At 34.8% G+C, this 12,871-nt stretch overlaps 1 protein-coding gene across 1 annotated transcript; it reads right to left on the reverse strand.

Moving 5' to 3' along the window:
* Positions 1-240: 240 nt before the first annotated feature.
* LOC115226490 (SCAN domain-containing protein 3-like) lies at positions 241-762 on the reverse strand. Its single transcript, XM_029797489.1, has one exon. It carries the CDS (start codon positions 760-762, stop codon positions 241-243), a length of 522 nt encoding a protein of 173 aa, XP_029653349.1.
* Between the last annotated feature and the right edge of the window lie 12,109 nt (positions 763-12,871).

Genomic DNA, 12,871 nt, shown 5'->3' on the forward strand with positions numbered 1-12,871 from the left:
GACTCATTGCCATGTTAGTGCCATTTGGACTAAATATGCAGTTGTTTACAAATCCCTTATTGTGGGTTTAGTTTAGCGTGAATAAAATTCTAACGTTAACTTTATATTATGCAGACAGATTAACTTCTGGAAACTTGCGCTTTATTTTACACTGATTTTCATTTTCCTCAAATGAACCATTGGTCAGAACTACCGATGCAAAAATAATGATTGTATTATAAAGGAAAAGAATAAAACCTTTTAATGAGAACCATGTGTCTGGTGCGATGCAGCCAGTGCAGATACATTCGGTTTCAAACTTGTCAACTTTAGCCGCAAGTCTCCTCGCTGTATCACATCCAATCCAATTCTATTATGGGAAAATAAAATTCCAACATGGTTAAAACCAGATTCAACCAGGTATGAGGTAATGAAGACAAGCAAAAGTAATTTCAGATGTTTCCACAAATTGGGGTATGAATTCAGTGTACTCTGGTGGTACCACAAACCTTCTTTGTCATTATGGCGATATCGCATTGTGGCGTCATTGTCATTTTGTAATTCTATCAATTCCTCCTGAATATCATCCTCGCAAACAACTGCACTGGACCTCAAATGGATTGCTATACCAATTTGGAATCTTTCAAAGAATAAAGTTGTGGAACTTGATGGAACTTGAAATGTTAGTCTTAAACAACGCCAATTTCGAAATGGAGGTAGTGATAACTGATTTACAATCAACGAGAGTTTTTCTGTTTCCTTGTAATAACTTATCCAGATCATGTGAATATATCACAAAGAAAAAAAGAAATCGCACCTTGTAGACATCAATGAAGGGGATAGTGGAGTATCTTCAAAGAAAAATATATTATGTAGAACAGTTCGACAAAGCGTAAAACACAGTTTCCTTTTGACAGCCACCACACTTTGGTATGGTATAAGAGTTTAGTATGGTCCTCGTCATTTCTCAGACAGAGTTGATGGAAAATTCGATCACACAAGGGACTGGACTTCAATTTTTTCACAGTCTTGATAACTAACTGTAGTGCATCATTCAATCTGCTGCCAGTGTACCAAAGAATGAACAGTTAGTATCTGGTGTGGAATTTCATGCTTTAGGAGGGATAAAAAAACCTCTGTATCTTCCTATCATCGAAGGGGCTCCATTAGACACACAGGCAAGAATATTACTGAGTGGGGTATTACGTTCAAAAGGGAAAGACTTGAGAATGTGAATAGTTTCACCTTTTGAATCAAGCGGAAATTTCTCAGTGAACAGCATTTCCTTTCAAGGTTGAAGGTCTTCGCTGAAATACCGAACATATACCATCATCAAACATTGGTTGTCTACAACAGTTGACTCATCCATTTGTATAGAAAATTCAGAACGCTGGAGAATATTAATGAGCTGATGTTTGACATCATTGGCCATTTCATCGATGCGTCGAAAAATTGCGTTATTACTAAGTGGGATCTTCTTCATAATGTTATCGAGTTTTTCGTGCATAACGGATGATAAAACCTCTTCAATAACTGGGCAAAATGATGTTTCTCCAATTGTGGGAGACTTCCCACACTTAGCAACAAGCAAGCAATGTTGTACGATGCAATCAACCCGTCATTCTCCTGTTTACTAGTTTCCTAGAGTAGCGTGTTGAATGTTTGTATTTGCTTTTTGAAAGAGGAGCTCAGTTGCAAAAAGTATGATAACGGCTTGTCTTTCTTGTCAGAATGTTTTGCATCAAAGTGATACTTCAAGCATGAAGGTTTCATTACTTCGTTGGTCAATGTTTGATGGCAAAGAAGGCACATTGGTAACTAACAATTTTGAGGAGAGGGAATAAATTCAAACAAATTTTCTGGACTGGAAGCATCAGTAAAGTGAAAATGTGAAAACGAATTTCTACAGACGGCGTCAGAAAGGCAGTATGGTATTCCCAAAGAGAAGTCAACAGAGCAGAGTCAGGTAACACGTCTTTACAGGAGCAAATACGGATCTAGTTCGTTTGGCTGCCAGCATTTCAAAAATTAAAGTTTATTGAAAATTTTAGAATTTGGTACATTAATGTATCTTACTGACCTAAATTACTGGAGCTATTCAACTTTTTCCAGAAAAGATGTTTTTAAAAAGTTATAGCAATTTGAAGTTTGATCATTTTCATCCAGTCAAGAAACACGATGTCAAAGCTGTCATTCTGTTCGTGACTGCAACATCCTGAAAATAGCACTTGTGTTTTGATATGAAACCACAGAATTACGTACGACATATAACCCCTCATAACCTTTTTTTATATTTCGGAATTTGAATTCTATATGCGGGACTTCATATGATTATGCAAAAAATAAAATTTGTAGTGGAGTGTGATTTAAGGCCTAGGCCTATTTGGCTGCTATTTTTAGCACGCATGACAACCAATGACTGCGACAAAAATATTCGATCGATAAAGAAGTCCATTTTTTTAATATAAAGGGACGTCTCATGCGAGTAGTCAAATCGATAAAAGTGCATTCTTATTCTAGGCATACCTAGATACCAGTAAATGCATACTTGATTTCTAAAAATTCATTGTCACCCACAAAAGGTTCATATCGTACACCAAAATCTCAAATCGCCCGTCATTTTCGAGAAATTTACCCATCGCCCACCTGTAAATTGAAATCGCACACCGCTGGGCGATAGCCCACATTTGGGAAGCTATGCTGTATGCGATGAATATCCAATACCAAACTATCTTAATCTACATATTTAAGCTGCATTAAACTTTGGCATGCCTGCCTTTACCTATTCTGAGTTACTTGAAAGATGATGTTCCCTTCTCTCACTTATATTTATTGACATCTTTGTTTACCTTTCACGCCGTTGTTTCAGTTTAAGGATGCTTATTTACCCATCCATTATGATATTTCGACTGTTTTCCATTGTTTAAAATACGGTTTAGCATTGTCGTTCTAGCCCTTTTTAAACAATCACATATGATTCGTCCCAAAGAATCAACCTTTGAATAAGAGTTTTGCTTCCACTAGCGAAAGCTATACGTATCTTTCAGAAATCTCCATACCAATTTAGCTTTATGCTGCATTCGCTGTTAGTTTAGGCGTAGGCTATGTGGGAAGACAGAATAAATGGACTTTTGTTGGATTATCTCTCCGAAAAAATAGCTCCCTTTGCTGTTGAATAAAATAAACTCAAAGATGAGGAAGTTTCAACATCTTCCTTCAATTTCCTTACATCATTTATGTGGTTGCTTCTGACAAAAAATCTCGCTTTTATGTAAAACAACTATATTTTGTAGTCATTATCCGTAATCTTCTCCCAAAACATTTCAGTAGCTCTACTTTGCATCGCTTGCGAACTTATATCTTTTATGATCATTAAAGTGCAATGACCTCCACAATAACCAGCCTTTAATTTCATTTGCCGTTCCTAGGTTAATCGGAAACATAGATTGCCGTGCTACTTAGAAAAGTAGTTCAATTATTTGGTGTGAAAAATACCACCAAAGCAACTTAAACCGTCCAAAGAACGGGTGCGTTTGCTAGTGTATAAAAATTCTATGTACAATAAGCATAAAGAGTGAAAATTGAGTGGGAGGGGGATAGTCGATTACTTTGACCCGAATGCTCAATTGGTACTTATTTTACCAACCTCGGAAGAATAAAAATCAAAGTCAACCTCCGCGGAATTTGAACTTAGAACTTTGAAATATCAAAAAGCTTTTGTCCGGCATGCTAATAATTCTGTCAGTTCACTGGTTTTACGCTTTACATAATGATATTTAACAAAACAGTTTTAGTATTAAGTATAATGTTTACATATGCCTAGAGATAGCAGGAGTCTTTAAGTCCTTATTAGAAACGAGATACAGAATGAAATGTATCTAGTAAAATATATTTAATGAAAGATAAATTGACCAAACAATTAACCTATGATACTTAACACGAGGAGTTTAAGTACTTCGCGGAAGTCAACGTGCAAATTTATTAGATAAATTGTTTCATGACGAACGTCGTGAGAAATAGTCATAGGGTGAAATAGAAAAGGAAGAAATTCAGACTTGTTTTAAAAACATGATGTACTACTTAGTACACTAAGTAATTTTCTAATAATATAAATCTCATCAAACGGATGAAACCTCTGTGTAGTTGTCTCTCATAATTGCCACAGAGAAAAATACCATTTGGCATTGATTAACATTATTTATCTTTTTATACGTTTAGAATATATTTTATTAAGAATGTTTCTACCTACATATCTAATCATATAGATAAGAGTGAACATAAATTTGAAAAAGAAAATTCATTTATATTTTATATTTATAAATTCATTTATATTTTACAAAGATAAGCAAATAAATTAAGCCGTCAATTAAGAATAAAATTCATTTATTTCTTTTTTGATAACTAAAATTTTCAATTTTCTAAAATTCTCCGATTATTATTTTATCAGAAATTGTTCAAGATACTCACAATTTACTTTAACCGGACAAAAAATTAACTTCGGTAAAGTAGAGGAAAGTTCGTTGTGAGTCGAGCTCTTAACTGAAGTAAATTTACTTCACCCAACAAACTAATGCTTTTGGGAAAGCAAGAGCTTCACACAGTTTATTCATCTCTATATATATAAAACTGAGAATGTGTGTGTGTCTGTCTGTCTGTCTGTGTGTTTCCCTAAAACTTGAGAACTACACAACCAATTTCATTCAAATTTTACACATGCCTTACTTAGGGTCCGGGGAGTGTCATCGACAAAAAAAAATGTTCAACTTCTTGCCTAGGGCGAGCCCATAGCAATATCATATCTTCTCCACAATTTCACGTGTTAAAAGTGAAACAAAAACATTTCTCTATTTTATGTCAGATACTTTCACTTTAACAATAAAAATTAGAGATAATAACAATTGAATTATATGTAGTAAGTAATAATTAAAATCAAACTAAAGTATAATATAATAATTAAATCGTAACATAACAATTAAAAGTAAAAATTAGCAATTGGTATAAAATTGCATCAATGACTTGAACTTGAATAAGTGGTTTCACATGAATGGGAATAAATAAAAAATAAAATTTAAGTGCTGAAATGGAATAGTTCAGATGGAGCTGTGCACATACCCTTTACCACGGCTTTTACATTAGATTATCTGCTAATTAGCTAGCATTAAGTATCTATAAGAAGTTTGGCTGTATGTAATGTCTGTTTTCTCGAACAGCCGCTTCTACTGAGTACTGCTGTTGGTTTATTTCTTATACATAAATGACTATAGCTTCAACTGAGTACTGCTTTTTGATTTACCGTATGGTTTGTTGCTATTATTATTACTGTTTAACTATTGCTATCACGTTTGTTGGTTCCTCGTAAGGGAAGCGTTGTTGTGTTGCATTTGTTAAATAATTGTAAACCGTAAACCTCCCCCTTTGGGAGAAGGAGCTTTGGTTATTTTTAAAAATTGAATTGTGTCCCTGTTTGGGGAAATTGACAATATTTTCACCGTTTATACGGAAGTATTTTTATTAAAATGTCTTCGATAGAAGAAAGTCCAAAAATGAATTTCGCTGCAGGCGTCGGCGGGCGCGAACTCATTAAAATTGAAATGGAAGAAATACAAACCTATTTCGGATTGATCACCGACAAAGACGGTGAATCTAGGATAACACCACCAAACGAAATAAAAAATTAAAGAAAAGAAAAGACTATTGTCTATAAAGTATACAATGTAGAGAAAAAAAAAATTTGAACACCTGGAGGAAAGCACAATTGAAAAGTGTCTTGGTGCTATGAAAGATATCAAGTATCTAACCAGAGGCGGTAAATTCGCCACAATAGAAGCAAGGTTCGGGTCAACGGAGCGTGCAAGGGAGTACTCGACTCGAACCTTGCAAAGTGGAAATATTTTATTTTTACCTTTATATTTGGGACGTAGGACGTCCCGGATAAAAATTTAAAATATCCCCCCAGAAGTAGAGGTGGGTTGGATTGTAGCCACACTTCTATACAAGAAGGAGGACAAGATACAAATGATCGAAATTGCAAGAGACAGGCCTACAATTCCAATCTGTTATATATTTTGAGTATTGTTATCACTAGCAATATCAAGATATAACTTTGTATTTTGTATTTTATGTGTAGATGTATATATATAGATGTACATGTAATATGTACACATATATATACATATATATACATGTCGGGTCATAATGCTAGTTCACCAATAAATTTAAGGAATTAATTTTAAGCAAGCTGTAGTAAACAATTGTTATAACTGAAACTATTTTATCAGTCAAATAGATAGAAAAATAAATCTGTGAAGTTACTCAGAGATGTTATCTGCACCAAAAACACTAGTTAAGTAGAAATATCTGCGCGTTTAGGCTAAAACAACATTAGCTCACGTTTGGAAAATACGGGATATAACTCCAAACAAATTTGTATCTCATTAGACCTGCTCAGTGCTTGTTGGAATAGTGGTGGACAATGACCAAATTGATGTACAATTATGTACACAAGTGAAAAATATAGAATGGAAAATGCAAAACGCGAAATATTAGCATATTTAAAAACTATATGACCGAGATTACTTCTTCAAAGGTGTCACCCACGGGGAAAATAATAACTTAGTGGTGACATATCTAAGGTAATGAGAATTAAGCATCTAATTAGATCAATGATTAATAAATAATTATTATTTCGGCGAATACGATAGACAATTCATTGATCTAATGATCAATTTTATTCTCAAGTTGCTTCGAATCAAGGTTTGTGTGTGCGTGTGTGTGCTTACTGCTTTAAATATGTTAACACTGACTTAATTGTAGTTTTTCCCGTGGACGGCGTCTCTGGGTAATTGATTTCAGTGGTTTATTATTTTTAAAATATGCTAATTTTCGAGCTTAGTCGAGTACATTGCCTTATATTTATTTAGAAGTCTCTCACCACTACATCAACAAGTACATTGAAGTTTATATATTGGTGCAGAAGTTGGAAACCTCTCTACTAGTGTTTTCCATACTTGCCAAAATTATCAAAATAATCTTACTCATTAAAGTCAGTGTCTTTTCTTCTGCGCATAAATATTCCTTATTAAATTTTTGATGTTAACTGCAATAAATATGCTAATACTGACTTAACTATTTTATCGAATCATTACTACAAGCTTTTGACCATAGTTTCTTATGAAGTATCTAAAATTCGACTGTTTAATTCTAATTCACGATTAAAATACAGAAAATTACCTGTTTTTGCTTTTAACCACAAATTTTAGTTTAATCCAAAAATACAATTTCCACGAGATTTTATCTGAAACAGTGTCCTTTGTTAAACTAGAACCGAATTACTGTGGATGATATCTTACTTCAAAGATTTTTCTAACCGAGCTTAAAATGATTTCATTTGTTGAGTACACTTAATAATTCTTAATTTAAGAGACGACCTTTCCATTTCTGATGCATTTAACCCGAGTTTAGACTGCTCGAGTTTTTCAGCAGCAATTAATGTCATAAATTAAGCATTTGCGACTTGAACTTTCCCTGCGAAATTTCTATTACATCAGAAACGAACTCTAACTTGAACAAGAACAAAGCTGTTTCTAGAAGAACCGTTGTCATAATAAGCTGATATTACACTAAAACTAACTCTTACAAACTAAGTCGCTTTCGAATTTTCTTTTTCACCTAACTATAAACAAAATGTTAGCAAATAACTTTGTCTCATTTACATGACATAACGCATACTCTTGAATATATTCTAACAGCTTATATTCAATTAGTATGGACAAGTAATCAAGCATAGCTTAATCCTGTAAATAATGGTTAACTATCACATTCAACTCAAGAAAAGAATACCTCACTTCAGAACCTCTTAGAACACTTTAAAAATAGCATCAAAATCTCCCTAAAAATCACATCTGAACAGTACATTAGATATTGTAGATGTCTGTCAGAATAACAGAATTGATTGTCACAGATGGAAGACCATTAATCATAGGTCTCTCCAATGATGAACTGGTTGCTAAACAACAATACCACTTTATGCGCTATTGCGTGTATAAGCAAACAATTAGTTTGCAAGCATAACAGATTGATGGATTTTGTTTTGCTTTCATATAACTCATACCATCATAAATGGCGAGTGATGTTCTTACTTACACTACGTGGCTCCTGTTAGACATAAAAGACCGACTTGCAAAAAGCAAAAACAGCTACATTTATAGTAAAGTGGGTATTTCTCCATTACTCCATTCTTTCTGGCAGCTCATTTCACTATTACACGGGAAAATACGAACTAGAGAAATAATATTATAAATCTGGAAAAGGACAGGATAGGACAAGTTATTACACTTGGAAAAGTTCAGGACAACTTATTACATCTGGTAAAGTACTGAACAAGAAAGTTTTACTTAAAATATCGCAACTAAAGATAAAATTTCAAATAAAATATTTAGATTTAGAAAATATTAGCTTTTTGTTGCATGGGACCAAAACTATGAAATTATTTACGCTTTCTTCTATCATTGAAGCATAGATAAATATATTTTGCTTTGAAGGTAAAAAAGTTATTTAGATCTAAACCTGATTGGTGGCGTTACTTACTCTCCTATAATATCGCTACAAATTTTGATGTAAACTTTTTTCTACTGGACAAAATCTCATTTTGTTATGCCAAAATGTAGCTAGGGAGCAGTCCTCTTCAAAAATCTTAATGGCTTTCCATTTGGTTAAGAACGGAATTAGTGACAAGCTCTGAAAGATGCTGCGTGTGAGTAAATTGCGGCTGTAAATTGCTATCCTCGTTGAATGATTGCATATCTTAATCTTTGGTCCTCGAATTAAGCAGAATCAAAAGTTATTGTTCTATACTAACTTGCTCGAAAATATCTAATTTTCGTTTGAGTATTAAAGGCAGTTTTATATTTCTATATTGCACATACACGTATCATCATTACTATTAAGCATATTTTAAAATGCTTAGTAGTAACAAAAGTAACTTTTGTAAAGGAATACAAATTTCATGTCCTGACATTTGCTGCACCTGACGCCACCATTTTGTACATTATATGTAAAACTACTTACTATGCATTATTCTTATACAGCACGACAAAGACAAAAATAAATAACATCGCTTTCACCCTTTATTCGTTATTCCAATTTCTTAACTCTCTTAGCATATTCCTAACTTTACATACATAAATATATTGATCGATTCCGGGCTGACTTGTACTGCCGAAGTTAATTTTGCTGGTATGTTTCATTAATATGTGGAGAAAGTTAAGATTCTAGAAATAATCTTATTTTCTCATTTGGAGATGGTTGCAATTGCCACAAGGCTTTTGTTTATTCTTCTCTGAAAGGTAAGATATTTTCAGTAACTGTACACACATGAAAATATCTATATATGTCTACGTATCTATGTGTGTGTGCTTGTGTGTGTGTGTGTGGTGTGTGTGTGTTCTATTTTTTAATTATTATAAATCTTCCACTGAGGAAGGAGCCGGGATGAAGTTAACATAGACAAATTCATATTTGGAATTTGAGTAAAAGTCTTGCATATTTTTACTGTTCCACCCACAGATTGCACTTGTAATGTACGAATCAGCCGGTCAGTTTCTCCTTCTGAAAATCTCAGTTTATCCAGATTCTCCTTTAAGCATTTACTAACAAAACCTAATTCTCCAATTACTATTGGTATGAATATGAATTCATAGTCTAGATATAGAAACTGGGGTTTTCAAAGCAGTTGTCCATAGATATCCTCTTTTTCTTTGATTTTCAAAGAGATATTCATATCTGCAAGGCAGCTGACCTCTATGACGGTACATACCTTTGCCCCTCTGTCCCAAACAACATTATCCGGCCTGTTATGTTTACATTTGACAGGAGTTTTGATGGGAATATTCCACCAGTGTTCCTTGAGTTGGTGTTTATGAATGTATTCCATAACAGAAGGATTTTCTAAGTTTATTTCAGGACAGTCATTTTTGCGGATGACATTGTAAATTGTTTTGGCGACAATATCATGCCACATAGAGAGATAATACCGTGACGATATTTTAGGACAGCTGCTAATCACCTGCGGTTGCACCTTGGGATTACAAGAGCCTCACTGTCTCTTGTTCACAGGTACTTTGTGGCAATCTCCTGTTTCATGAAGCAAATACATAGCCTTCAAAATGTGATGCGATGTTATGGTCTTGTGTCTAAGAGAGGCTGTGCTTCGTGTCAATTCTACTGTGTTCTTCAAGCTTCCGGGCAGCATACCCATGTAGAGTCTGTTATGTATGCCTTGTGCTTTCCATCCAAGTCTTCTCTGAGGTAAGAGAGCCCAGCTGTTTTGGGACTGCATAGCTCATCAGGAAGAGAGTGTTTCTTGAGGAGCTCACTGCCAACTCGTACAATATTCCTCACTTCACTTTTCAGTACTGCATTTATATATTTATTTTTGCTGCTGTTGTTCAGCAGGTGCTGCCCGAGTGATACGATAGGGCATTCGAAGGCTATCTGCACTGATCTCAGGCCTCTACCACCTTCATTTCTTCTTAGGTAGAGCCTGTCAACATCACTGTTTCTGTGGAAAGGCTTCCAAATAAAGAAGCGAGTGCTAGATACACAAAAAGGGGATAAATTCATTAGCTGAGTTGGTAAACGTTTTTGATTTTCATTCCATTTCATGAATTTATCCCCTGTTTGTGTATCTAGCATTCGCTTCTTTATTTGGAAGCCTTTTAATGTATTTATATATGAATAACGTATAGTCTAATGACTAATTCGTCTTTTGTGCTAGGTCACTTGTAATAATAATTTATTTTTATTACCCTATTTACTATGTTTAAATATTGCTCGATAAATTTGCTCGCAAATTTTTACCGGCATCCTCTTTGTCGCCGGGTATGGTTTGCGTCTGCAGTGAAAAGCGTGTCTGGACCAATGCATTGTTTCAAATGGAGAATATTTGAAGGTGATTAAATTGTAAACTTGAAAAGCTAAGTGAATAAAATAATATTGCAAATTTCCGGTTTCTTTTGGGTACGCCTTCGGATATTACAGAATGTAGAGAAAGGGATAATGCTTCCGTAGAAGCAAGTGTTTCATACAAAATGAAAATCCAGGAATTTTTTTTAGTTTTTGTGTAGGAAACAACAAGCAAACGTATGGTGGTACTGCTAACCTAGAAATAAATGTGATTCCAATAACGCTATTCTCTTTCTTGATATATATATATATATATTGCGTACTCTGGCTAACTCTCTGGTGTATAGGTGCTTGCGACTGAGGATAAACTAAATAGCTCGAAACTGAGTCAATTTCGCTATCCTGACGCCTGCTAGAGGGTGGTTGGGGTTCGCTCCTCCTGCTAACAATATATTGTATATAAAGGGTACAGAGTCGCACCGATAACCAACTGGCGGAGAATCTGCTTGGTGTTAAACTAGTAGTAACGTGGAACAACCACTTTAATGTGGCGACTGACTTTACTTTTTAGTATAGTTACTACTCTGGTCTCTTCTTGAGATTTTACAACTTGTTATTTTGCTTATATATATATATCGAGGGTAAGGCCTGAACAATGTGAAGTAAATGCAAGGTAAATCACAAGTAAACAAATATATGAATTAATGTAGAATTACCTGGCATTCAATATTTTGGGGTTATGACCCAACATTCACACGCGTTAATTTACTGAGGATGGGGTCATAACCCCGAAATATTGAATACAAGGTAACTCTATCAAATTCACAACAAAAACCAGCTACAATGAACTACTATTCCTAGACATTCACATCAAAATATATAACTCCACTGTCGCAACAGCCATATTTTACAAAAAAACACACACCAATATTTAAATGTCTACTCTTGCCACACCTCGAACATCAAAAGGAACATTCCATACAGTATGGCAAAACGCATCTCCACCATAGTAACTGACCCACAAACACTCTGTAAAACTTTTAAATAATGGAGTTTCGAAAGCAATGAAATTAGACATCACACAACTTAGGACTCCAAAAGAAAAAAGCAAGAAACATACTATTCTATTTATTAACATATACAACCCTGAAATAACCAATATTTTCCACGTTATACATTCAAACGTACCATTACTTTTACGGAGACTCAAAATGAGAAAAACTGATAGACAAAAACTACCTGCGAAATAGTGAACACCAAGAAAAAAAACCTTAAAAATCAACTTACAAGAGCAAAATTGACATAGGCGCAGGAGTGGCTGTGTGGTAAGTAGCTTGCTAACCAGCCACATGGTTCCGGGTTCAGTCCCACTGCGTGGCATCTTGGGCAAGTGTCTTCTGCTATAGCCCCGGGCCGACCAATGCCTTGTGAGTGGATTTGGTAGACGGAAACTGAAAGAAGCCTGTCGTATATATGTGTATATATATATATGTGTGTGTGTGTGTGTGTGTGTTTGTCCCCCTAGCTGTGCTTGACAACCGATGCTGGTGTGTTTACGTCCCCGTCACTTAGCTGTTCGGCAAAAGAGACCGAAAGAATAAGTACTGGGCTTACAAAGAATAAGTCCCGGGGTCGATTTGCTCGACTAAAGGCGGTGCTCCAGCATGGCCGCAGTCAAATGACTGAAACAAGTATCAGAGAATGAAACAGAATTCTTTGTAAAGGAATGTGGAGACAGCAGATGTTGAATATGCAACAACAACAATAACTACAAATATATAGACAGTGACACCCACATAAAATTTAAGAATGGATTCTTATTCAAAGTAAAAGCAAAGACACAAAACCTCATACACTGCATTACTTACCCTAAATGCAAGGAGAATTATATTGGCGAAACCAATAATTCCCTTTGCCAATGCGCAAGAATCCCCAGACAGCACATCCGACAAGAGGAGCTACGGAAAATTCCACTGACTATATATATATA

This window comes from Octopus sinensis, linkage group LG2, assembly GCF_006345805.1.
Source record: "Octopus sinensis linkage group LG2, ASM634580v1, whole genome shotgun sequence".
NCBI classification, from domain to species: Eukaryota; Metazoa; Mollusca; class Cephalopoda; order Octopoda; family Octopodidae; genus Octopus; species Octopus sinensis.

Bases quoted from the DNA above. Each gene is read 5' to 3' on its own strand.
- LOC115226490 (XM_029797489.1), bottom strand. From the start codon at position 762: ATGATCTGGATAAGTTATTACAAGGAAACAGAAAAACTCTCGTTGATT.